The sequence below is a fragment of the Herpailurus yagouaroundi genome, unplaced genomic scaffold (genome assembly GCF_014898765.1).
Source record: "Herpailurus yagouaroundi ecotype Mexico unplaced genomic scaffold, PumYag 163, whole genome shotgun sequence".
NCBI lineage: Eukaryota > Metazoa > Chordata > Mammalia > Carnivora > Felidae > Herpailurus > Herpailurus yagouaroundi.
Genome location: NW_024412404.1, coordinates 25,457,271 through 25,479,080, shown reverse-complemented (window position 1 = coordinate 25,479,080; position 21,810 = coordinate 25,457,271). Strand labels below are relative to the sequence as shown.

Below are 21,810 nucleotides of genomic sequence, written 5' to 3'. Positions count from 1 at the left end.
CCCTGTCACCCCCCCCAAGGCTCAGAGAGTGGGCGAGCCTCCCCACTGCCCTTCTAGCACCCCAGCTCACGGCCAAGGCTGGACCATACCTGATGACGTTGTTGCAGTGGCCACAGAGCGGAGTCCGGCTGCTGGCTGGGAAGCGTTCAGCCCGCTGAACGATGCCCCTGGCCAGGGGGGACACCTGGGGCCCTGCTGGGGTGTAGGCAGGGGCCCCTCGGGGCAGGGTCTGCTTGCTGATGGAGGTGGTGCTCCTGCCAGGGGCAAACTTCTGAGAGAAGCTGTCATCTGTCACCCACGGTGGGCGGCTGCCAGACTCCGCAGGGCCCCCGCTGTAGGTCACTGAGGATGCAGGGTTATAGCTTGGGGCTGGCGAGGGGGTATAGGTTGGTGCCGGGGAAGGGGAGTAGGTGGGGGCGGGCGAGGGGGTGTAGGCAGGGGTAGGTGAGGGGGTGTAGGGAGCTGGACTGTAATTGGCCCCTGGGGATGGGCTGTAGGTAGATGCGGGCGCTGCAAGGCAAAAACAGCCAAAGAAAATGTATCAGGAATTCATTTCCCCCAACTTCCCCCGCCCCCACCGTCAGAAAACTGTAGAAGGTGGCTTAATATCAGAGCAGTACAATTCCAATTCCTATGGAAGACACGTTCCTGAACTTCTTGATGCCCCAGATTTGATTTTGCAGCAGGGAGCCAAGGGAGATAGAGAACAGCCAGAGCAGAGCCCTCGGGAGCTGGGACAGGGCTGGGAAAGGGACATAGCTATAAATATCTGCAGCTGTGTGGGGTGGGGCTCGGCCAGGCCTTGGCTGCCAGAAGCCTGCAGAAGACAGGGAAAGGGGGGCGGGGGTGCCAGGCAAGCCTCATATTTGGGTCCTCTGGGCCAGGAAGAGGGTGGGAGCGGGTCGGCTTGGCCTTGCCTGGAAGATGCTTTTGGTTGCACTCTGACCAGCGATTTGACATCTGACATGCCTCAAATGTGTTTGCTGAACCTGGACCTAGTCCAGCCTTGGGGACAGAGCTGATGACAGGGCAGTTGGGTTTTCAGGTTCAGGTTTCATGTTCAGCTGCAATTGTTTTCTTGAAAAAGAGTTTGGCTTGATTTGTACTGGGGGGACATTTCACCTTGGTTTGATTGGGGTGGGGGTTGGGGGTCTTAAGAGAACCGCACAGAGGAAGCCTGGGCAGAGACGTCGGGGGGACAGCTCACCCCAGTCTGTGGCTGCCTCTGGGACACCCATGCTCTCCCACATCACTTTAGTGGAAACTGAGAATGTCTGAGTGGCTGTGCAGAAATTACCATGGAAGTCAGAGTGCAGATCAAGAATGTACTGCCTCAGTTCTGGAACCCCCTCTTCCTGCTCCCTGAGAGCTGAACACGCTTTTGGGGTGACAACACCAAAGAGCACTGCAGCTGCTCACCAGAGGCCCTCTGAGGCCTGGGCCCTCAAAACCCAGATCTCTCAGGTTTGCTGCCTCTGCTGTGGAGCCTGCACACATATTCCAGCCAGCTTCCTCTTCCAGCCAGGGAGGTTCCAGAAGCCTCACCTCAGCTCACAGTCTGAGCCTCTGGAAAAAGGCCTCATTCCTCCTATCCTGGGAAACATGTTGGGGCAGCCTCCCTCCATTCCTGAGCCTGCCTAGGTGGATGGACTATAGTGAGGGGTGCTGAGGCAGCCCCCATCAGTCGCTAGCCTGGAAAGGAAGGTCTTGCTCAGGGCTAAAGTTCCCCACCTGGCCTCTGATCTCTCCCACCTAGTTCTCCTGGACCACCCTGGGGGCCTGCTGCTCCAACTCTACCTTCTGCTCCCAGATGACTGGCCCTTCAGAGCAGGGTAACATGGGAACCCCTGTGCTGTGGGTGGGTAGGGATCAGGCCTACGTTATTGAAAGGTAAAGGGGTAAAATCATCCACAGCCCTGCCCTGGAACCATCCTGGGAGTGATGCTGGCTTCTAAAGGTAAAACTCTTTCCATGAGGAATCAATCTTCTTCCCACTTATTAAGGGAATAGGCTTGGCACATAGCAAGTCACCTGGGTTAGTTCCCTTGACAGTTGAGGTCACTGAGGCTCAGACAGAGCCAGTAAGTGGCAGAGTGAGTCTCCAAAACCATTCTATTACCCCAAACTGCCTCTGTAAAGAATAGGAGTCTGATTTCCAGAAAATCTTGGTGTACCGTGTCATTGAGGAGGAACTATCCACCTGGAGGAGGTCCCATGCTCTGACATGTAGCACAACCATCAAGAGCCCTAGGTTCAGGTCCCAGCACTACTGCATCCTGGCTGTGTGTCCTTGGGCAAGTTCCTTAACGTCTCTGGGCCTGAATTTTCTTTTTTTTTTTTTTAATTTTTTTTTAATGTTTATTTTTATTTTTGACAGAGAGAGAGACAGAGCATGAGCAGGGGAGGGGCAGAGAGAGAGGGAGACACAGAATCCAAAGCAGACTCCAGGCTCCGAGCCGTCAGCACAGAGTCCGAGGCGGGGCTCGAACTCACAGACTGCGAGATCATGACCTGAGCTGAAGTTTGACGCCACCCAGGCGCCCCCTGAATTTTCTTTTTTTAAAATGGCATTAATAATTCTTAGTACCTTACAGGAGGATTAAAGAAGACAAGAAATATAAAGTGCTTAGCCTAGTGCTGGGCACAGTGTATGCATCATTTCACATTAGTGAGGATGGTGAGGATGATGCTTCCTGGGTCTCAGGGTCTGGATGAACTGCCTGATGGTCACCTAGGGGAACCTGTCCAGGGAGACCACAGGATGCTGGGGGTGGGGGTGGGAGATGTGACACCCTGTAATCAGATAACCTGGGACTGAGTCTACTCACCTGTGGTGGAATGTATGATGTTCCTACCTGCCTCAAAGGGAGTGGTGAGGACCTACTGGAACAACAGTTGTGAAGCCCAAATTTGAAATGCTGTCATCCTCTCTAACAACCTTGCATAACAGCCAAGTGCTCAGAGCAAGAGGGTCTCAAAGTGCTGGGGGCAGGGGTGATGAGGGGAACACCACCAGGGAGGGGGTGTGGGGAGAGGTGATCTAGAAGAACTTCAGAGCAGAGTCATTCCTCTCTAGTATATATAATGGGGTTCTGTGCAAGATTTTGTTCCCCACTCCTCTCTCTTTTTTGTAAAGTGTGGGATCTCTGCTAAAAGGATTAAAAACAAAGCCCTAATCCTGTGCCACTGCACAGCCCTATGTGGCTACTAATCACTTGAAATGAGGCTAGTCCAAATTGAGAAGTGCCAAGAACATAAAATACACACCAGATTTCAGGGCTTAGTACAAGCGAAGGATATAAAGTATCTCAATAATTTTATATTGAGTATATATTGAAATGATGCTTTGAATATACTGAGTTACATAAAATATGTTAAAACTGATTTCACCTGCTTCCTTTTCCTTTATTAAAAATGTGGCTAACAAGAAGATTTCTTTTCATTGGGCAGTGCCGCCCTCAACAGAACAGCAGCTACCAAGTACTGACTGCTTCCACATGCCAGGCCCTTTACCTGCACTACTGCATGTAATACTGCAATCCAAGGAGACAGATATTTTCTAGTCCATTTTACAGATGGGGAATGAAGCTTGGTGAGCCTAAGTGATTACGGCAAAGTTAGGGAGCTAGTGAACTACCTATCTCAAACTGGATCTTGGGCAGTTGGACTCAACTCCAGATTCCCTGCTTAACCACCCCCTGGGCAGCAAAACAGGCTTTAGCACGCCCCTTCCAAATCGGGCCCTTGCCCACTTTTCCTGCTTCCCTCCGCCTGCCAGACGTTCTCTCCCCCCCCCCCCCCCCCCCGGTAGGCCTCCCAGACTCCCAGATCCAGCCTCCTTTTCTAAACCCCCAAGAAAGTCTCCTCAGGTCAGAGGCACGCCAGAGTCTGGACCCCGGTGGGCCGCTCCCTTGCTCAGATATACGCCCACCCAGAGCTAGGGACCTTCCCTTCCCCCCCGCCCAGGCTCGGGCCGGCAGCTTCCCCCTCCACATCGCGTCCCCCCATTCCAGTGGGGTGAGGGTGAGAGCGCGAGCAGCAGCTGCTTCACAGTCCCCTTCCCTCTGCGCCCTTCCTCCTGGCTGGTCGCGTCACCCCAGACGTGCCAGGAGAGAGACTTGATATCCCATCTCCGAGCCCGGGGCTGTTGCTATTTCTGCTTGACGGAATTAAGCCCATCTAAATTAGAAGGTGATATTTCACCTCTAATTGGCAAGTTCAAAAGGCCCCTATCGCACTCGGCGGCCTCGGGAATGTGTAATTAAACAAGGTGATTTCTGACTCATTCCAGGTCGGGCCTGGCTCCCCGCGAGCGCCGGCCCCCGCCCGGCCCGCGGGCCGACATGGCCTCCCCCGGCCCGCGCGGGGCCCCTCCGCCCACGGTGAGGCCCGCCCGGCAGCCTCCTCGACCCCAGGTGCTCCTGGGGAGCGGCCGCCCAGCCCCGGCGCCAGCGATAAGACCCGGGCTGCGAACGCCACCCTCGGCCCGCAGGAGCCCCGAGCTGCGGCCGGACCGAGGTCGGCGAAGGACGGGAGCGGCTCGGGCCCGCTCTCCCCGCTTCTCCCCGGGCCTCCTGCCAGCCGCCCGGCCTCTCCCTTCCCTGCGGGCAGGCATGAGTTAACGTCTGCACCGCCTGGGAACGCCGCGGAGGGAGGCCCGCCGCCCCGGGGCTCCGGCCCGTCTCGCCCGCCTGGGCCCCAGCCCTGGAGCGAAGAGAGGGGCGCCGGGCGCGCCCAGGCAGCGCGCGCCCCCGGAGCCCTGCCGCCCCCTGGCGGGCCTGCGGAGGAGAGCCGGCGGCCGGGGCGGGAGCGCCGAAGCCCGGGGTCCGCCCCGGAAGGTGCTCGGGAGGACCCGCCTGGGAAGGGAGCCCGGACTGGGCAGGGACGGAAATGCGCTTCTTGCGCCGGGACCGAGCCGCACCTCCACCCGCCGCGGCTTAACCCAAACAACTCTCCACCCTCCCTCCGGTGGTCCCCGTCCCCGCAGGGCACCGCGTCCTCCAGCTCCCTCGGAGATTTTTCACCATTGCAACCAGCTCCGACTTGCTCTCTAACCCTGTGGATTTTTAACTTCAGAACTGTGTGTCCCTGCCTCTGAAAGGACAGGGAAGGGCACCTCCTGTGGGTCAAGTACCCTTCATTTCTTCCCCAGAACAGGAGGTCTACATAGTTTCGCGCTCGTTTTCAGAGCGGGAAACCCAGGCTGCGGAGATGAAGCGCTTTGACTTCAGAGCAGCCCCCCACCGCACAGGAACGTGCCTGATGCCCAAGTTGTTTCTACCACCGCCGCCGTCAGACTGGGCTTTCTAACCGGAAGGCTGATGAGGGCTCCTCGGCCCTGCGCATCAAGTCAAGCTCCCCAAAGCAGGGCCCTTCCCGCTCACTCTCTGTCTTACCTCCCCAGCTCTCCGGCTTCATTGAGGATCCTCTCTGGAGTCTCTCATTTTCCTTAACAGGATATGCTCCTGAGTCCAGACTTTGCTGTTCCTCTACCTCATGACTGCTGGACCAACTCCCCGTCTCTTGCAGGACACACAGGAGCCCCCTCCCTGTTCCCTTAGAGTTAGCTACCTGCTTCCCTAACAGGTCATTGGCTTCCTCACTCCATCCCTTTTACCATATGTGAAGATGGTTGTGTGTGTAACGATTTGAGAGCAGGGCAGAGAACAGTTTGTATACTACTGCAAGTGGAAAATGTCATTGTTGCTGTATTCAAGATGGCTGTACAGAGAAATATGTTGGAAGTACAATGCTTTAAATGAGAAGCGTGTGCCCACCTAAAACCCTATCTCACCCACCCATGGAACTTGCACCAGGGTACCACTCTGGGAACCCTTGTGATCCATTACCCCGTGTGTTCAACCACCAGAGTGCACAGTTCACAGCCTCTCCCTCTCCATTTCTCACCCCCAACTGGAGTTCCTCGCCAGTGTTCATTCATTCATTCATTTATTCCTTCATTCACTACCTTTGCTGAGCACCTCCTCTGTGTCGGGCCTGAGTCAGGTGCTGGGGATACAGTGAAGAAAATCTGCCACCACCCTGCCCTCCTGGAGTTCAGAGTCAGAATCCAGTGGGAAGGATGGTGATGTCAGCCCTCCTGGAGTTCAGAGTCAGAATCCAGTGGGAAGGATGGCTGTAGTTGCCCAGAGCCCTCCTGTGGGCACATCCTATAGACCAGGGCACACAGGACCCTCCCCCAACCTGGGAAATTAGCTAAGGAGCCCTCAGGTTCACTCAGCAGGGGCAGGCAGGGGAAACTGAGGTGCAAGCCAGACTGAGAATTGCCCTCGGGCTCTGGGGAGCAGGCCAAACTTTGCTGAGGAAAGAGGGAAGTGGGACTGAGTCCTCATCCCTGTGAAGCGGCCCTGGGCAGTGATGAGAATGGGGACCAGAGCAATGGAACAGACAGTCAAGGGAGCTCAGCCACCAGGAGACCATTTTGTTGCTTATTATGTGTGCTCTCTGAGCCTCCATTGTCCTGCCTCAGCTGAGGAACCCAAAGACCAGACAGAATGAACAGCCTGCCCGGGGTCACTGGCCAAAGCCCATGGCATTTTCGTTATAGCTGCCTGTCTTCCAGCTTGAGCTAGACCCAGACTCTTGGGGAAACAAACTCCTTCCCTCTAAACCCTCTCATCCTTTACCTTGAGCCTGGAAATCCCCAGCCAGGAACCTTATCTGCCTAAGAGCCGGGAGGCTCCACCCCTGGCTGGTACTGCTCACCTGTCTCCCCAGGGCCAGAGGTAGGCTCCATAGGATGCTGGCCCACATTTGGGGGAAGAAGGGCTGAGCCTCATTAGCAGGACCTCGCTGGCCACCATCCTTCTTGGGATGTGGCCTAGAAGCCACGTCCAGCCTAACAGCTTCCCCTCCAATCTGCCTCTCACCTGGCTGGTAGACAGAAGGCCGGATGCTGGCGGTGGTGACAACTCGGGGCTTGGGCGCAGGGGCAGCTGGGGCCTCACTGTATGTATGAGTGGCAGGTGCCGGAGAGGTCGCCTTGGCGGGACTGTAGGCAGAGGCCTGGGGCCTGGAACCAAGGGGGGAGGAGTTAGCAGCTAGAAGGACAGCCCCACCCAGGCCCTGGGGCCTGCAACCATGGCAGCCTGGTCTTCAGGAGCCTCTGTGAGGAGGAAACCTGACAGAAATGCTGGGGATTTGCCAGAGGCTGTGAAGGAAAGACTGTGGGGGTCTTAGAGGGGAGGAAGCTGCTCCTTGGGGGCTGAGTCTTCGTGAGGCTGGTTAGAGCCATATGGCCCATTGCTGGTGTCACCACCTTAGGAAAGAGGGAGGAAAACCACCAGCCAGACAGGAAGACAGACAGGAAACCCTTCACTTCCTGTAGAGAGACTACCAGGGTGAGGCTGGGGTTGGAGGGGCAGACGCAGGAGAGAGGAGACAGATGGAGGAGGTCAGAACTACCCTTCTCCCTCAACCTTCTGACCTCCTGGGGCACTTCACAGCCTCAGACCACTGGCCTCTTCATTCCCCTTTCTGCTGGTGCTGGAAGGAGCCGCCAAATCTCAGGTTTCTGGGTAAGAGTGCTCCAGAGAGGTCTCATGGGAAGCCAGGAGACCAGCCCCCCAGTATGTACACACACACACACACACACACACACACACACACACACACACACACAGGCTTCTCCTTTGCACAGCATTCCTGTTGCCCTCTCCCCACTGAGTAAGCTGCCTCTTGGTCTTAAAGTCTTTTCCCACTTGTGACCCAGGGACCATGGGACCAAAGTGATAGAGTGAAAGTGTCCCAGTTCGTTGCCCTCAGGAAATGCCGTACTTGGCCTTTTCCCTTGGAGAACTAAAGGCTCCAGGAACTGGAGTTAAGGGGCATGTTTGACTTTGTCTTATTCAGTGTTTCCCAATTTCGTTGTCAGTGAACAACTCCCCACCTTTTTTCATTTAAAGCTAAAGAACACCTTATTGAATACACCTTTGGCTTCTCCCTGCATCGTTCAGATCCCGTTGGGGACCACATGTCCACACCCAGGGCAAATGGGTCATTGATGGGGATGCTAGAGAAGTGAGCCTCTGATAATATACCATCCTCTCCCAGTCCAAGGCTTCCTGCCTTCTTTCCAACTGTTCCCCACGGGCCCAAGTGCTGGGAAGAGTCATAGGATAAGGAAGTAATTTCTTCTCCGGAGCTCTGGGAGGGGGTGGCCCGGAGCTAAGGACCCACTGCCAAGCTCCTTAGTGGATTCAGAAGGGTGTGTAGTGCTGCTCAGACAGTATGGAGGTAGAATGAGCCTCAGACAGCCAGTATCCCAGACCTAGGGGGTGTGCAGACTTACCGGGCCAAGTTATCATGTTTCTGGTTGGGTGAAGCCATTGTCTCCCCTCCCTGGGCCTGTCTGCTTCTCTGATAAACCACAGTGGAGCAGGGGCCTCAATGGAGGAGAAAGAGGCAGTGTCGAAGGGGTGCCCAGCTTCCACTGCGGTGGGAGAGGGCTGAGGGTCAGTGGGGCTTAGCCAGACTCTCCCACCAGTGGAAGAAGATTTCCCAGCAGCCCAGGAGCTACAGGTCCTGTGTCCAGGGTTGGTGTTAGGGGAGGAATCAGAGGCTTATGACATCTAGCAAGGACTCTGAGGCCATGCCAAGAAAGGCTAAGGTGTCCATTTGCCCCCCACTGGCTTCCTCTAGCTCCATCCCAGCCTTGTGTAAGATAGGGAGGTAGCTGGTGTGGTCCCTGGGTTCCTTCTGCTCCAGCCTGATGCTGGGAGCCCTCCAGGTATCTCTCCAACCTCCACCCAGGCCTCATCTCCCTTTGCAAGGCCGAGGAAGAAGGGTTTGCCCTGTTGAGGGAGTCCTGAGGGCCCCAGGCCACTGAGGACACTGAGGCCTGAAGCATAGTGCTGGAGCTTGTCCTTAAGCAGGGCCCCAGCATCTAGAGCTTCTCCATCCAACTGGGGAGGCATCTTCCCACTTAACAACAGGGACGTTTCTTACCCTCTTCAAAGTTTCTTCTTGGTGCCCTTAGCTGAAGAGGTCCTGATGTGTAGAGGGGGAGCAACTTGCTAAGTGACCCCAGGAAGCTGGAATAAAACAACCCCCGGAGGCCCAGACTGGGCTTACCCTTGAGGCTTGAGCTGGGCTGGGCAAAGGCTGGGCTTGGCACCACCTAGGTCCTTGTGAAGCCTGGGGGTAAAGGTGCAGCACACAGGTCTGCAGGCCACTGTGCCCACCCTTTATCCTGTCTCAGGCTGTGCCAGGGACTTATGAACCCTGATCCAGAGAAGCATGTCCTTTCCAGCAAAACCCTGGGAGGGGAGCATGGGAAACTGAGAAAGCTGGCTGTTACCTCAAACACCAACTTGACAGCTCCATGAAGCCCAGAAAGAGCTGGGCCCGTCCAGCTATTACACTTCCTAGCCATTCCAGAATGACTCATCCAGCCTGCCCCCTGCACCTCCCCACACCTCCCTGCATCCTTTGCAAACTGCAACCCCCACCCACCCACTCCCGCCATCCCCAGCCCTGCCTTTGCTGGGTATCCAGGAGGTCAGGTTGAAATGCAGTAACTCATAATACTCGAGAGAATTCTATATGCTAGGTGATTTATGTACACTTTTTCTGTCCCAACCCTAAAAAAATAGATGTTGCATTAAATATCTTAGCAGATGAGAAACCTAGCTTCAGAGAAATTAAGTCACTTTCTGTAGATTACAGACAGTAAGCGGTGGAGCAGAGAGTTACATCCCATGACATCGGGTGCCTCTGGAGTTAGCCTGCTCTCCATCAAGAGAAGAGAGGGTAAAGGAAGAGGGCAAGTTAGTGCTAAATATCTGCCCAAATCTGATCTACCTTACCTACCAAGGTCAATGCTACATCTGCTCCCTCCTCCAGAGAGCCTGTCTTGACTTCCCCGGACCACAAGGACAATTTTCATTCTCCCCCTTATTCTAGTTCCAGGAACAATGACTGTGCACAAAGTCTCTCTTTGTTATCTAATTGCACGCGTGCATGCGTGTGTGTGTGTGTGTGTGTGTGTGTGAGAGAGAGAGAGAGAGAGAGACAGACAGACAGACAGAGAGACAGAGAGACAGAGAGAGGCACTAGGGGGCCAGGCAGCGCATTCCAGTCTCTGTGCTGCACTGCACATAGTGTGCTCCCCTGCGGTGACTCCCAGTCTCCCCTTCACTCTCAGCACCAGGCAGTGCTAGGTTTGGCTTTCCAAGGACCCCGGGGTCCTAACCACCTTGCACGGACTTTTCTGAGGGCTGGATACAGTTGCCAACAGGTGGGCCCAGGTTGAGGACTTTCCTGCCTCCCTTCCCTGAGGTCAGGGTCGGCACCTGTGGGCCCGTTACCTTGGACTGTCCGCAGGGCTTGAGGCAGGGGCTACAGCAGAGGCGGTGGCAGCATGGGCAGTGGCTGCGGTCAAGGGTGGTGAGGCCGCACTGGGAGGGGCAGCAGCAGGCAGCTGGGCAGAAGCGGGCAGCAGCGGGGTGGTGGCCTGGCTGGTGCACACTGGAGCATGCTCAATAGGGGTGCTGATGAGGCGGGACCGAAAAAGACAACAGGTCAAGGGGATCCTCTGTATGGGGATGGTGGCTGCAGCAGAGGCAGGCTGGGTGGAAATCACCATCCATTCTGTAAAATGAGCATGATCTTCCGGTAGGCGTGTTTCCAGCCTCAGGGAAAGAGCCTCCCAGGACCCCAAGAGGGAAGGGCTCAGAGCACTTGGAGGGCCACAAGAACATCAAAAATATTCTCAAGTCTGGTGAGTTTCCACACACACCACCATTTTTGTGGACTTCCTAATTTTGCTTTCTCTGTGTATATTATAAAAACACAGTGTGGTGGAAAAGTAGATTGAAGTATCAACCAAATTTCCTCCCCCATCCTGTTTTGCTTTTTCTTTTGCCCTTCCCCATTTAGTTAGAAGTATGCATTGCATCTGAGAAGGAATGATACAAGGCACAAAACAGAGGTAAGATATTTGCACATCAAGGGCCTAGGCTGTGGAGGACCCAGGGCACTGAAAGCATTTGGAAGAGGGATGAAAGCTACCTGCCAGGAAGATCAAGGTCATCTGAACCAGAAAGGAGGCAATGTGGAACGAAGGATTCAAGAATAGAGGTAGCTGTGCCCCTGTTCTGGATAAATCCTGGGGAAGTAGCAGGACCCCAGGGGCCCTCATGCCCATGATGAAGGGGCAGGCCGACCCAAGACAGGCCAAAGATCCCCAGGCCATCATCAAGGGCTTCCCATACCCCAGGGTGACATGGACATGGTACTGAGTACCTGCACATCCTAGAAGCCTTGTAACTGGGAACAAGAGAGGTCACAGCTCTTCCAGTGTAGACCAGCGTATCCTCACGGGTTGGGAATATCCCAGCAGATGGCAGCACAGGCAGACCACGACCAAGGACCAAATGCCCACGTGCCCAAACCCCACCCCCACCCCCACCCCTTGACATCCTGTAAATGCTTCATCCCCAGAAATACTCCAGGCAAAAAAGAGCATCAGAGCCTGGGGTGATGGGATTAGATTTCTGCCATCTGCAAAGCAAGGCAGAGACTAAAATTTAAATTATAGGCAAGCAAAGAAATGCACATTCTTTGCTCATTGGGGTCTTTGGACTAAGATTTGTACTTGCTACAACAGCGGCAGGATATGCAGCGCCTGCGAGTGGAAATGACCTTGCCCGTCCTCTGTAATTCATTTATTGAACTCATACTACGTGCCAGGTATATGTCTTTAATTCCTCACAACAACCCTCTGATTATTGACTCTGCTTAATAGACGAGAGAATGGAGACTGAGAGAAATCAATCGCTCAACCTCCTGGAACTTATTGGCAGTGACAGAAGGATCTGAGTGAGGTGCCTTTGGATTTGAAGCCTTACTGGGTACTTCAAGTGGCCCCGGATGGAGGAAGAAAGACATTTCTTCTTGTGACTAGTCAAGTAGAAGCTTTCCCCAACAAAACACGCTCTTATTTGAAAAGAATTCAAATACTAATCTTCCCTCTGTGAGTGTTTACTGTATGCCAGGCCTTGTGCCAAACAACTGTACAAGCATCACTCCATTTGATCCTTTCAACCTCCCTGAGCGTTTGGTATCATGATCCTCATTTTACCGATGAAGAACCTGAGGTCTAGAGAGATTGAATCTCTGCTGAACATCACACAGCTGCCAAGGGGCAGAGAAGGGTGTGAGCCCTAATCACTACAAGGCTATTCAGTCTTCAGTATGAAGATGAATCGCCTGGGAATCTTGTTAAAATGCAGCTTCTAGTTCAGTAGGTCTGGGGCAGGCTGTGAGTCTACATGTCTAACAAGTTCCCAGGTGATGCTGCTGCTGCTGCTGCTGGTCTGCAGACCACACTTTGAGTAGCAAGGTGCTGCGGAGGTCTGTCCCAGGTAGCCATGCAAGTGGGCCATGAGCGGTTTACCAAAGCATTGCCGAAGTTCTCTCTTCCATCCAGCGAGGCACGCGGGCAGAGAAGGGCATGAAACAGTGTGAAAGGGTTGGGGAAGAGAACCAGAGGCACGGCGAGGCTTTAGGTTGACTGTCCCATGAAAGGGAGTGCCATTCTTCTCCATTGACTGTGTGGGAAGCATTCAGGGTAGACAGAGCATTGGCCATGTCCTGTCCAGCCCTTTCACAGCTCGGTGGTTCTGACAGAAAGCCTCAGGAAGCCCAGCTTTCAGGCCTGCGGCAATGCCATGAGACCACTCACCCACCCTCCATGAAAGAAGCTGATTTCCGGAAGCCATTGCCTGGGAAGGCTCCGGCTGACACAGGACACCTGGTCTCCTTTATTGGTTCTCCCTGACCCTGTTGCATGCTTCTAGTGGGCTTCTGGGAACTGAGGACACCACTCAAGACAAGAGTGATGAAAATATCTGGGCTAGAGACAATAAATACTCTGCAGGACAAATAGAAAGTCGGCTTTGCCTGTCTCTTTTGCTCCAATTCTCTGTCAGATCAGCTTACTTGGTGCTCTCCCCAGGCATAGCTCCAAATGAACACTGAATTCTGAGTTGGGCCGGGGGGGGGGGGATGTGAGCCCTAGGAAAATTCATGATCTAGCATCCTATTTAGGGCCACTGTTGACAGACACAAAGCAGCCAGGGCCTAGGGGAAGTAGGAATGGCACTGAGGGAATCCTGAGGATCTTGGGTTCTTGTCCAGGTCAGCTCTGGCCTGAAGTTCCACAGGCCCCCAAAAACTCCAAGGAGAGTAGGGAACTTACTTGGCCCTGGCTACGGTCCCAAAGAGAGTGCCCATGAGATCACTGCAGCCTGGTCTAGGATTCGACAGCCGCTTCCTGACTCGATCATAATCCACTTTAAATATCAAAGCAAAACCAAAGCAAACAACACTTACTCAAATGCTCACAGCTGCATGGGAAGTGTATGGCCAGAGGGAAAACACAGCCTGGCTACAGACCCCCATCAGCCCACATCTTCCCTCAATCTGGTCGGCATCAAGGAGAGCGTGCCAACCCCGTGCCCCTGCTCTGTTGCGATGGCTCTTGATGGAGAGAATGGCAGGACTTGGTTGATGTTCTTATTGATGGTGACAATATGTATGGCAAGGATGAGGATGGTCTTGGTGATGGTGCCAGGTCTTGGGTTTTACAGTCATGGGCTCTGGTTGGAACTGTGGGTGATGGTGGAGGTGTGATTGATCGTGCTGGGGGGTGGTTGCCATTATTTAGGTGAGGATGCTATTTGTATTAGTTAAGAAAATGGGATATGAACACCTCTGTTGATTGCATGATGGGCAGAACACCAGTCAGGGGGCTGGTCTTGAAATGACTCACGCTGCCACCTACCTAGCTGGCATTCCATCTTGCAACCTAATGGCTAGTGCTCAGGGAAGCCCTGCCCATATCACTCTGCAGTGAGGCCACTGCACCGCACAACTCCAGGGGCCCTGTTGTCATTGGAGTCTATGCTAATGACACCCCTCGAGAACAGTGTATGGCGATCCCCACAGACTGTAGTGTGAATGGGGCCTTACAGCCTTTGCTAGTTCCATGTTGCCTTCAGAATACAAAGTCCCCGAGGCTGGCATCCCAGCTCTGGACCACAAACCATAACATCCTCTGCATTCCTTCCATTCCAGCCAAAATGATTAACCTGGGGTTCTGGGACACCCCTTCTTCTCCTCAGCACCCTTCCTCTCTGCTTAGAGCACCTGTCCATCCTTCTCTACCTGCCCTTGTCCTAATCCTAACTGCTCATGAAGCTCAAACACGCAAATGCCTTCTTCCAGGAAGCTTTCTCTGACCCTCCACTTGGTCGGAGGGTGGGGGGTGCTCCTTATCTCTGGACCTCACATGACCAACCTTGCATCATGATTAGCCACTGCCCACTTTGGTCCTTTCTGATTCCTTTGGCACCCACAGCAGTCAGGCATGGTGCCTTGACTAATGCCCACGGACGTTGAATGCCAGATGAGGAAATCTCTCCTATTTACTCTAGAGGGCTTTACGTAGACCCCTGGCCTGGGGCCACCCAATGTGCTTGTGCAGGGGCCTGGGGTCATTGGGAAGACACCAGGCAGGCTAGAAAACAAATAAGGACCTTCTAGGGCTTCAAGAGGGCTCCAATGGGCAGGAGCTGAAGACAGGGGTCTGTGAGGCTACCAGCTCTGACTAGTTGGCCCAGGTCCTCCACCAGCCTCAGGATACCCACTGCCTGGGACTTCTCTCTGTCTAGCAGCTCATGGCCACACAACCTACCCTTGGGCCTTAGAAGTCCTTAGTAAAAGGTCAGCTAAATATGGGTGTGCTACAGGATGCCTAGATGTAAGCAGGAGTCCACAACAACCCTCCCCTGTTGATCCCCCAGCCAGCCTTCCCTGCCTGGTCCTGGCCTTGGCCCTGGACTCAGACTGCTAGAGGCAGGAAGAGATGGGAGGCCAAAGTGGAACAGGCTGGTGGGGGATTTGGGGGAGCATCTCAGTGTGGTTGACAGGATAGAGCTCTCTCCCTGGTCATCTCTTCCAGGTGGGATTGCCAAGTCCCTAGAGGCAGAAAGAAAGCCTGTGCCCAGGAAGTGGGAGACGGAGCAGGTCTCTGGCTCAGTCTAGCAATGAGGGGTGGGGTGGGGGTGGGCGTGGTTTGAGGAATCCTGAGGGATGGACCTTGGCATCTGCCTTTATTTACTAAGTGCTGCTGGTCTCACACTTTCAGCCTGTGGTTCCCTCAATCAGGGGATAGGCTGATGGGTAGACAAGTGGGTGGGGGGGGACATGAGCCTGTCAGCTGGGCCCTTCCTGAATGGTCAGGACTAGAACAAGGCCACAGGTGGCTGGGGCTGACAGCAAGACCATGACAGGTCTTCCACATGCACCTGCCACCTGGGCAAGGCTCTGCCAAACACATCTTCCACCTCCTCTCCTCTCAGCCATGGCCTGGGCCCACCGAGGACTCCCAGCAATCCCCTTGTGAACTGCTCTTTAGTCCAGGCAAGTCCCTTTTCTCACTTCCTGGACCAGGGCTGAGCATGACAGCACCTTCCTGGGAGAGGGGCTTGCAGCATGCTAGGGATAGGGATGATTTCTGATCAGTAGGGAGGGCTGGCTCAGCCTGCTGGTTGTGGCTGGGTGTGTGGGGGGGAGGCAGGGGGCATTCCAGAACGCCCCCACCCCTACTGCCCTGTGGGAGGCTATGGACTCCCACCCACCATTTGGCCCACCTGAGCTCCACAGCCTGGGTGGGGCCCTCGAGTCAGGAGATGCACAGCAGGCAGAACTGCGCCAGGGTTCCAGCCCCAGCGGGCACTGCCCCTGCCCCTGCCCTTGCCCCTTTCCTGGTGGTGCCTGTCCTCTCCCCATCTTGGAATGCCCCTCTCGAGTGGTACGCACACAGGCACAGCATGACGGGGGCTGGTTTGATTCATTTTCAATCCTCTTTATTTCAGAACAAGCATGCTTATATGTACAGGAGAGAGAACTAGGGATCCAGCGCATACAGCACAGAGAGGAGAGCACATGCCCAATCTCACCACGGCCAGGAGGGGCCTCTGCCTCATCTACCCTGGGGTTTCCACTTACTCTGCACAGAGCCCTGCTCCAGGCTGCCCAGGTTCCAGAGGGCAGCGAGGAAGCGAGTGGGGCCAGGGGTTGGCCTCTTCCCGGGACCCTGATCTATAGGTGGCTTGTTCCAGGACAGCACTAGGCCAGGCTGCCTCTCCTAGCAGCTGAGGGGGGTGGGAAATCAACCAGTGGCATGTTCTGTTTCCCTTGGTTCTGGGGCGTGATGCCAGCAAACCCTGCCACGTCCTCTCTGATCTATGGCTAAGGCCCTGGGCAGGGGAGCAGAGGCTGGGGCCATGTGGGGTTGGGGAGGGTTGCACTCGGCGGGTGGCCAAGAGGGGGTGCAGTGCTGTGTGGGGCTGGGCCTCGGCCATCAGCTCTGGGGGAGCAGAGAGCAGAACTGCCACAGTTGGCTGTCAAAGGTGCCCCCCAGCACCCCTATACATTCTCAAGCATCACCATGGGGCTCACATGCCAGATCTGTGGGGGGGGGGTGGAAGGTGGGGGTCCAGCCTGAGAGGAGTGGGGGGATTCCAGATAGCCTCTTAGCTTTTAACATTAAGGATTTGGGCTGAAAGGCCATGGTGCCAGTTGCGCAATTTGGCAAAACGTGGGCTGTTACGTTCCGTTTCAAACCTTTCCCTGTGGCACAGAGAGAGAGACAGAGACAGAGACAGAGACAGAAAGAAGAGAGGAGGAGAGAAAGGGGTTAGGGGATGTGTCCCATTCCCCTGTCTGACAGCTCGGGCAGGGGGCACGGGGCGGGCAGGAATTTGGTTTGGAGAGGCTTTGCCACCCATGGAGTACTTTCCAGATAGTCAGGACTGGTTTGGGGCAAGACCAGAGTCCTAAGGGCCAGGACTGAGGGACTGAAGTCCCTGAGCTAAGTGAGTAGGAAGCCATAGAGAAGGGGCCTGGCTAGTGGGCCTGAGGGCAGGCTGGGCAAAGGGGGGGGGGGGTGGTCACTGGTTCTCCCTGGCCCGTGTGGTTAGGGCTGGGCAGGGCTGCTTTGGCTGTAGGCTCTCAGGACTGAACCAAATAGGTAGGTGGGCCTAGCATGGTCTCTGTCCCCAAGCTGGGCATTAAGAAAGAGGAACGCCTGTTCCCATGATGAGGTTTGGTGAGCAGACCATTCACCTCCCTATGCTTCCCTGGCCTTTACCGAGCCTTCTCTGTCCCCAGAGAGAGGCCTTCAGATACCACCAATTGCCCCCATCTGCCCAGGCCTGAGCATGGCCAGACAGGCACCTGTGTGCACACACATACTCACGAGACCACTGGCACACAGACAGAGGACCAGGACTTGCCAACACTTCCCATCATCAATAGGGCCTCTGGGGCCCACCCCACAGTCTGCTAAGTCGAGGGCATAGGACAAAATGGGCAAAGAGCAGCCAGAAACATAGGAATGGAGGAGAGGGCGTGCCTGGGCCAGGCCAGTGCCACAGACGCCAGAATCCTACATCTTCCAGGCCGGAGGGACCGCTAACATCCTCCAGAGCAGAGGTGCAAATTGGTGGCTCAGGGGCCGCATCTAGCCACAAACGCAGTGGTTAGCCCAGATAGTATTTAAAACTCCTTTTAAAAATTAATTGCTACATCCAGACCATGGAATACTACTCAGTAATAAAAATAAATGAATGAACTATGGTACACGTGACAGCTTGGATGAATCCCCAGGGAACTGGCCTGACTGAAGAAAGCCAATCCCACAAGGTCACACAGGCTGTACAATTCCATATATATAACCTTCTTGAAATGATAAAACTATAGAAATGGAGGACAGATAACAGATTAGTGGTCGCCACAGGTTAAGGAGAGGGTGCCCACGGTAGGGAGGTGGGTGTCGCTGTAAATGGGCAACAGGAGGAGATCCTTGGGGTGATGGAAATAGTCTGTGTTTGGCTCTACCAGTGTCAACAGCCTGGTTGTGATATTTTACTATAGTTTTGCAAAATGTTACCATTGGGGGATAAAGGGAACGTAGGATCTCTCTATATCATTTCTCACAACTACGTGCCCAAATCTGCAATTATCTAAAAATAAGTAGCTCAAGAAGTGAATTGCCAGCATATAAAAACCAGGAAGACCCGCTTTAGGTCTCTAAAAACAGAGATGGGGCAATGCTGGTCTTACGTTTCCCCAGTAGCTCTGCATCCCCACATACACACCTTGCCCCCTTCCCACATCTACGTTACGAGGTAGACTCCCTCGCTACACCTCAAGTCCTGATATTGTGTCTCTGTAGAAGATTCTGTTAGACAAAATGGGCCCACTGCCAACATACTTGAAAACCACTGTTTGGGACCAAACTTTCCTGATACCAAAGAAGAAACCAAGGCCCAGAGACATCATGTGAATGGCCTCAAACCGCACAGAAACTCAGCCGCAGAACTATGATCCACCTGCCGGGCATCTCCTGCTGCCTGCCTCTCTGAAGCTGGGGAGGGAGGGAGGGAAGGAAGAGAGCAGAAGCGGGGGCCCTGCCGATAGCACTACGAGTGGCAACAATCGACCATCCCATAGAGACCACCCAGGACACGGGTGTGACCAGTTTGCCCAGCCAGGTCCACAGCCTTTGTCATCGGTGCTCAGTGACGGGCTCAGAGACAGTCCTGGAGAGTCAGTGGACCCTAGTGAGCCTGCTCTGCTTGCAGCTGTTTGTAAATTCACAGCCTGCCAAAGAGAGGAGCCGGGAGAGGAAGGAAGAGACGGGGCAGAGAGGGAAGGGAGCTGGCAGAACAGAATGGATGAGAAGAACTGGGACACCCCACAAGGGCTTCTCAGGGACACCCCAGGGGGGTCCTGGGTTCTCCAGGTGTGGTTTTCAAACTTGCTAGGCAGGACACCCGGAATGAAAAATCCACAAAACTCAGGTAAGTTTTGTTATCCTCATGAAGTTTCCATTGGAGGGAGGGCTCTGGGCTGTGCTGGCACCGGGAGACTCAGCCACAGGAGCTGGGACTGAGCTGGCTGTGCACAGGGAGGAAAGAGGACACTGAGGTGCCCAGGGAGGCCACAGGGACTACAGGGAGGAGCCAGTGAGCATGAGTCCCTGAGCTCCGTAGGCAGTAGGGGAGGGAGAAGAAAATGAACCACAGAAGGGTACACGATGGAGAAGGGACTTGGGAAGTTTTTACGCTGTTGGTGGAGGAGTGTGCAAGACAACCCTCGCCTTCAGCTCCTCTGTGAACTTGTCGCTCAAATCAACTGTGTTCCTTGACATCTGGGGTCTCAGAGAGGCACAGAGTTCTTTGCACAGGTGAACACTGGGTAAATGCAGAAACTGCTCTTACAGGCAGTTGAGTTAGAAGGTGGGGGTCAGAGGATGTCTGGGTTTCCCACCGGATTCCTCTGGGATGGTTACACCCAAGCAGCGGGAACCCCATGCCTCAAAGATTCAAGCCCTGCTTAGGACAAAGCGAGGCTTGCCCCCACTCCCATCCTCGTCAGGGCTGCCCAACGTGGAGCCGAACTTCTGAGCCATCCGACCCCTGGAGTGCCTTCCCCAAGTCAGGGGGAAGCTTCTGTGACCTCTCTGAGATTAGAGGCTTGGCTTTTGGATGGAGGCACTGTTCACGCTACTTCAGATGGAGGCCAGGAACCACAGTATTACCTGCACCCGTGCAGGAGCCGGCAGGGGGCTGCAGTCTAAGCCTGCCTGAAGAGTTTGCTGACGTGCTGGGGTCTTTCCTGAGAGGGGAGCCAAGTCCACAGCAGGTGCCTGGGCTATTTAGGGACCTGGCCTGCCTCACCTGTAAGGATAGGGTCCTTGGAGATTAGGCTCTGCTTAGGGCTGGCCAGCACGTGGGCACTGGAACCTCAGAGAGAAGCTACCTGCTACCAGGTACTGGAGACACCCTGAGTGTCAGGAGCCAGGACCCCAAGAAGAGGGCAGGGCTCTGAGCTGCTCTGGGACTCTACAGGGTTCAGGGTTGGGGGTGGGGAGGCCTGGGAGGTGGAGCAGAGACAGGTGAGGGGAGAGTTTGCAGGGTCCTCGGCCACACAGACTGCCACCTGCCCCCGAGGCCACCAGTGACGCCACCTGGTACAGAACACCTGACACCATGGCATTCCCGCCTATCTCCCCACCACACGGCGACAGGAAGAAGAAAGCACCTTTGCACACGTACAAGCCTGTAGAGGCTATCTGTCACCTTGGACAGGTTGCCAGGCCCCAGGGTTGGCAAACTCAGGTTCTGTGGGAGTCAGCTACATGGCAGCAGTGTGCAGTGAAGCCCACCCTGGGGAGGCAGCCTTCCTAAGAGACCCTAAGATTCCTTCCTGTCAGTGCTGCTAAATTGGGAGAAAGAGGAGGCCAGCTACCCTCAGCCAACAAGATGGGTCAGCAGGGTCTCGGAGTGCAGCTTCCGACTTGGCAGTGGGGAAGGCTGGGATTGGGGCTTAGCCCCCTGGGGAGCAAGGACCCTGACCAGCTCGGACCCAGGGTGAGAACAAGCATGATCCCTTCTTCTCAGTGGGCCACTTGGGCAGCCCGGGGCCCTTGCTGTGACCAGTGGCCACAGTCACTACTTCAGACTTTAATCACAAGCAGAATTGAACCACTGCGCCCACTACAAGCCTCACTCTCAGGTCCTCAGGCTGCTTGTAATTCAAATGAAAATGTCCACCCCCTCCTACGGCCGTGGGGGGAATAGGCTTTTGGGGGAAGGCTTTGAGGACAACTTTCCAGAAATTACAGTCAGGAAAAGGGAGAGGAGCAGAAGGCTTATGCCTTTCCAGTCCTGGGTTGTTGGGTGTCCCCAAAGCCTTCACCGCAGGGCCAGAGATCCCAGGGTAGGGCTGACAGCGATTCAGCCTGTGGGAGGAGGGGGAGCTGCTTTGAGCTGGGGGGTAGAATTGGGGGGGGGTAGAATTGAGGGAGAAAGCAGGATGGAGCCTCTTGTTGGTCCCTCTTTCCAGATTTCCCTACAGAAACACCTGCAGTAGCTGAGGGAGAGGCTCTAAAACCTGCAGCAGAGTTCTCAAGACCCCAAGGTCCTGTGCCTTCTGCTGGGGGCTAAGCCATGCTCCTGTGGGGTTAGGCCGTGGGGGGAAAGACGAGCCTGCCCTCATATCCACAGGACTGGGCAGAACAGTACCGAGGAGATGCTTCTAAAAGGAGGGAATGACCCATGAGGACTGGAGACTGCCTTTAATACTGTCTTTTGTGTTCTCACTCAATAACTTTGCAGAGCCTGAAAATACTCCAGGGGAAACACAAAAGACAGAAGTTCCACCTTCTAAATGGTGTCTGGTTAATGAGGTGTGAGCTCAGAGTGGTTGGTCACCAGAAGTGCTCTAGAGGAGACGGTCAGGGCCTGAAAGGCAAGGATCTGTCTCATGGGAAGGAGAGAAAACACCCTGCTGGCTTCCTGATGGAAGGAACCTAGGGATGCTTAAGCTGTTTGCTGGGGGTGAGGGGTGGGGGGCTGTCAGACTCCTCTATCAGTGAGCTGCATTCCTCCCCGGGTGTATATGGGTGGCTTCAAGGAGGAAGGTGGAAAAAACAGAAACAGCACGCGGGAGCCACAGAGCACAGGAGCAGGACCGCTGAGGGCTCAGTCACACTTAAAATAGCTAGATACTAACTTTTGAGCTAAATCACGCATCATCTCAGTTCAGGCTCTGTGTAGACATGTTGCAGGCATTGGAGGGTTAAGAACCGTTACTGGAACTGCATGCCATCGTTAGCAGGCCTGGGGGACCACACTTTAGGCTGGGGTGCCCCAGCCAAAAAGTGGAAGCAGCTTAGATTGGCAAAAATATAGGTTCAAAAATGAAATCTACATC

General features: G+C 54.8%; 1 protein-coding gene across 9 annotated transcripts in view; it reads right to left on the bottom strand.

Moving 5' to 3' along the window:
* Nucleotides 1–21,810, bottom strand: part of LDB3 (LIM domain binding 3) — a 64,017-nt gene that overhangs the window by 16,306 nt on the left and 25,901 nt on the right. For 4 of the 9 annotated variants that reach the window (XM_040485626.1, XM_040485625.1, XM_040485627.1 and 1 more), the window contains 3 exons: nucleotides 10,329–10,511; nucleotides 6,891–7,033; nucleotides 90–510 (listed from right to left, as the gene is read on the bottom strand). In XM_040485626.1, the coding sequence (XP_040341560.1) occupies nucleotides 90–510; nucleotides 6,891–7,033; nucleotides 10,329–10,511 (747 nt within the window). Of the gene's footprint in view, nucleotides 1–89; nucleotides 511–6,890; nucleotides 7,034–10,328; nucleotides 10,512–15,876; nucleotides 16,660–21,810 lie in introns of those variants that run through there. The other 5 variants (XM_040485629.1, XM_040485630.1, XM_040485631.1 and 2 more) reach the window with 2 other exon arrangements.